We start from the raw sequence: 3,334 nt of genomic DNA, 5'->3' as shown, positions 1-3,334 counted from the left end.
AGTTATTAGAGTTCTCTTTTCTGTCATTCCATAAGATGAGGTGACTACTAGATGACCTCTTAGTCAGTTTTGCATCACCACAATACAATTACCAGCTTAAAAAGAAGTAAGGTTTATTTGGCTCACAGTTGTAGAGGTTTCAAATCCCATTGCTTTGCCTATGACAAGGCAGCACACCATTCTAGGAACATGTTGGGGAGGAAACTGCTCACTTCATGGCAGATGAAACCAAAGAGAAAGAGAGACATACACATGGGGCAGGGGGGAGACTGGAGAGGAGAGCGTAGTACTGTAAAGTAGAGAGAGAGAGAGAGAGAGAGAGAGAGAGAGAGAGAGAGAGAGAAAAGGCCCTACACTTTCCCTTGCGGGTATGCCCCAATGACCTATGACCTCCCACTTGGCCCTACCTCCAAGTAAACTTGGAGTAAACTCCCAATAGTGTCATACTGGGAACAAGTCATTAAACATACTATCTTTGAGGGAAGCCGAGATGCAAAGGCAATTTTTTCTCAAATACACTGAAGCTCTATCTTTCACTCCAAGGAAAGGGAGCAATTAAGAGATGATGGAGAGAAGAGACAGAAGCACAGATTAAATGTCTTCTAGATAACCAAGTGGGCTAAATAAATCTGGTTTTTGCAAGCAACATATCTGTAGTCATGTGGATTTAATGTAGGAATAATCTCTGATGGACTGCCTGTATTGTGAAGCCGGTTTTCTCTCAGGGTATTATGTTTATTATGCTCCTGGGAAAGGGTCCAAGTGAACACTGCTTTGAGGAAGAAACAAGGCAGAAGGGACTCCACCATACAGAAGAGATGGCCAACCTTCCCTGACCCAGCACACAGAAGAGTCAAGAAGTAAGCCCAGATGCCAATTCCCAGTGTCCTTGTTGCCCTGAACCTTTCGTTAGATCTGTGGGTTACAGCAAAGCAGGCTGCTTTGTGCTTTGCTAGGGAAGAGACAGGATGCTATTCATCGTATTATGCTTCCTATATGACAGGGCTTTCTTTTGAATGCCCTGGGCCCTGCCCCCAGTCTTGAGAAGTGTCCCCAGAATTCAAGCCTTGGCAAGTATAAGCCAGCTACTCCATGGCAGGAGCCTGCAAAGCTCTGGGGTCCCCTTCACAAACTAGGGAGTATCCTCCAGTGATTCAGGTACCATTTATGTGGACTGGTATGAGAGTGGGGAACAAGAACCTTTAACAAGGGTAGGTTGAGATGTTTTAATAGTCTATCTTCCAGCTTCCCTCTACCACTATTAAAAGTCTATAGATAAGTGTGGTCCTGAGGAAATGTGGTGAGCACTGTGTTATAGGAATAGGGAGCTACCAGCCTGGACATGATTTCCTCTTTATACCAAGACCAGAGAGGGCAGGAGAACTGAGACTCAAAGCTAATCACGCAGCTCCTACACAAATGTGGGATAAAACTTTAGGAAACCAGTTAAAAGTAGATGGGAATGAAAGGAAGTTAAAAAAAATACAACTAATAAAGGGTGTTTATATCTTAAGTCTATAACCTGAGCTGCATTAATGTGACATTCTAGAACAATGCATTAGCCAAACATTCTGCCGTCAAGGCACAGAGCTAAATGCAGAGCAGAGAGTGGAAGACTGCTATTTTGTCCATTTCGTGCCTTCCTGCCCAATATGATACAATTTGCCACTTTAAGATTTAATGTATCCTTCAAATTCTAGGTATCAGTTCTTAAATACATGGTTCTTAAATACATCAGTTCTTAAATACATTCCAACTAGCTTCTATTGACTGGGTGAGTGCCCCCTTCCTTCCTCCTTCTTCCATTTGCTATGTCTAGCACAGTCAGTCCTGACTCCCTTGGGATTAACCCTTGTCACAGGGTTGTCATGAGGATCACATGAGTAAATGCTCAGAAAGCACCTAAATCAGAGGCTGGCGAACGATACATAGCTCCAGGGATTTTCCTTCCATCATAAGCCGGTTATTATGGCTTAGTGTTAATAATGAATTGACACGGATTCTGAAAGTACACTCTTATTCTTCCGTTTCTGCCCTCTGTGACACAAACAATAAGATAACTCAGAATAGGATTTGGAATTTTATTAGAGAATATATCTAAAATACATTATCAGTTACATTATGATATGTTATTTGAATGGAAATATACTCTGTATCACAACTATAATAATTTTTACATCTTCATTTACAGCTCTAGAATTCAAAAGTCACTAAGTTATAACAATTCATATTTAAGATAACTTTGCTACAAATATATAAGCATTTTAAAAGTTTTCTTTAATATAACATCTTAGAATCAGGAACATTTATTTTATCTGATTTTTATTTTATCCAATGATGTATATAATCATAAAATCATGACTATTTACCTGATTTGCCTAAATTATCCATTTCTCTCATGATGTAAACTTGTACTCAACCATTCTACATTCCTATGTTTTAAAGTAGCATTTTAGCAAACAGTTCTGAGTGCTCATCACCTGATAACAATGCACAAAGGCAAGGGGCCCGTTTCTATCCCCTCCATTAGAATCCTGTTACAGAGACACTGTCTCTTAAGTCAAGCACCAATCTGCCACAGCACAACCACCAAGTCAGATACTTGGTCTCCCTCTTCACATTTTATTAGTAAGTACATGAGGTGACAGATGAAGGGTCTACAACACCAGACACAAAGCCAGGGTCCAAACCACCAAGGTAGAATTGTGCTTGGCTACAGAGAAACGGCCGCACTTTTGTTGTTTGGACACCAGCTTCAGAGCCATCTTATTTGAAGGAAGCTTTGATCTGTCTGTTCTTTAGTGGCTGAGCTGGGCGCCAGTTGTCCACCATCAGTTCTTCAGGTTCCCCTTCCCCATTGAAGTTCAGTTTTCGGAATTTTGACATCTGAAAAGACAGAATGAAAATTAAAAATTAGACTCTCACAAAAGTACATCCTTCTTAAAAAGATTTATTTTGCTTTATGTGTAGGTGTGCACCTGTGTGGGTTTTACCACATATGTGCAGGTGCTGGCAGAGGCCAGATCCCCTAGGGCTGCCCATTAGGCAGCTGTGAATGATCAGATGTGATTGCTGGGACCCCCAAGTCTTCTGGAAGAAGAGTACACACTCTACTGCTAAGCCATCTCTCTAGCTCCCAAGCACATGCTTTAGTGCTTTGCTAGGTCTTGAAATACAGCCTCCAATATTCATAGCATCATAAATTCCAAAGTCATACAGTCACATGTAGATGATGCATATGTGTGCTTTCATATAAGAAATCCATTTATCTAAAACATGAAACTACTGTGATCTTTTTTTTTTCTTTTTTATTTTTCAAAGTTATTTATTTAAT

The 3,334-nt window shown here is 40.5% G+C and overlaps 1 protein-coding gene across 1 annotated transcript in view; it reads right to left on the bottom strand.

Moving 5' to 3' along the window:
• Positions 1 to 2,000: 2,000 nt before the first annotated feature.
• Ca2 (carbonic anhydrase 2) overlaps positions 2,001 to 3,334 on the bottom strand; it is a 17,581-nt gene continuing 16,247 nt past the window's right edge. Inside the window, exon 7 of the mRNA XM_008836926.3 lies at positions 2,001 to 2,886. Coding sequence (XP_008835148.1) covers positions 2,767 to 2,886 — 120 coding nt within the window. The 3' untranslated portion in view covers positions 2,001 to 2,766. The remainder of the gene's footprint in view (positions 2,887 to 3,334) is intronic.

This window comes from Nannospalax galili, unplaced genomic scaffold (assembly GCF_000622305.1).
Source record: "Nannospalax galili isolate Female #2095 unplaced genomic scaffold, S.galili_v1.0 scaffold370, whole genome shotgun sequence".
Taxonomy (NCBI): Eukaryota; Metazoa; Chordata; class Mammalia; order Rodentia; family Spalacidae; genus Nannospalax; species Nannospalax galili.
Note: the sequence above shows the minus strand (reverse complement) of the source record. Positions and strands in the feature narration are given on the sequence as shown.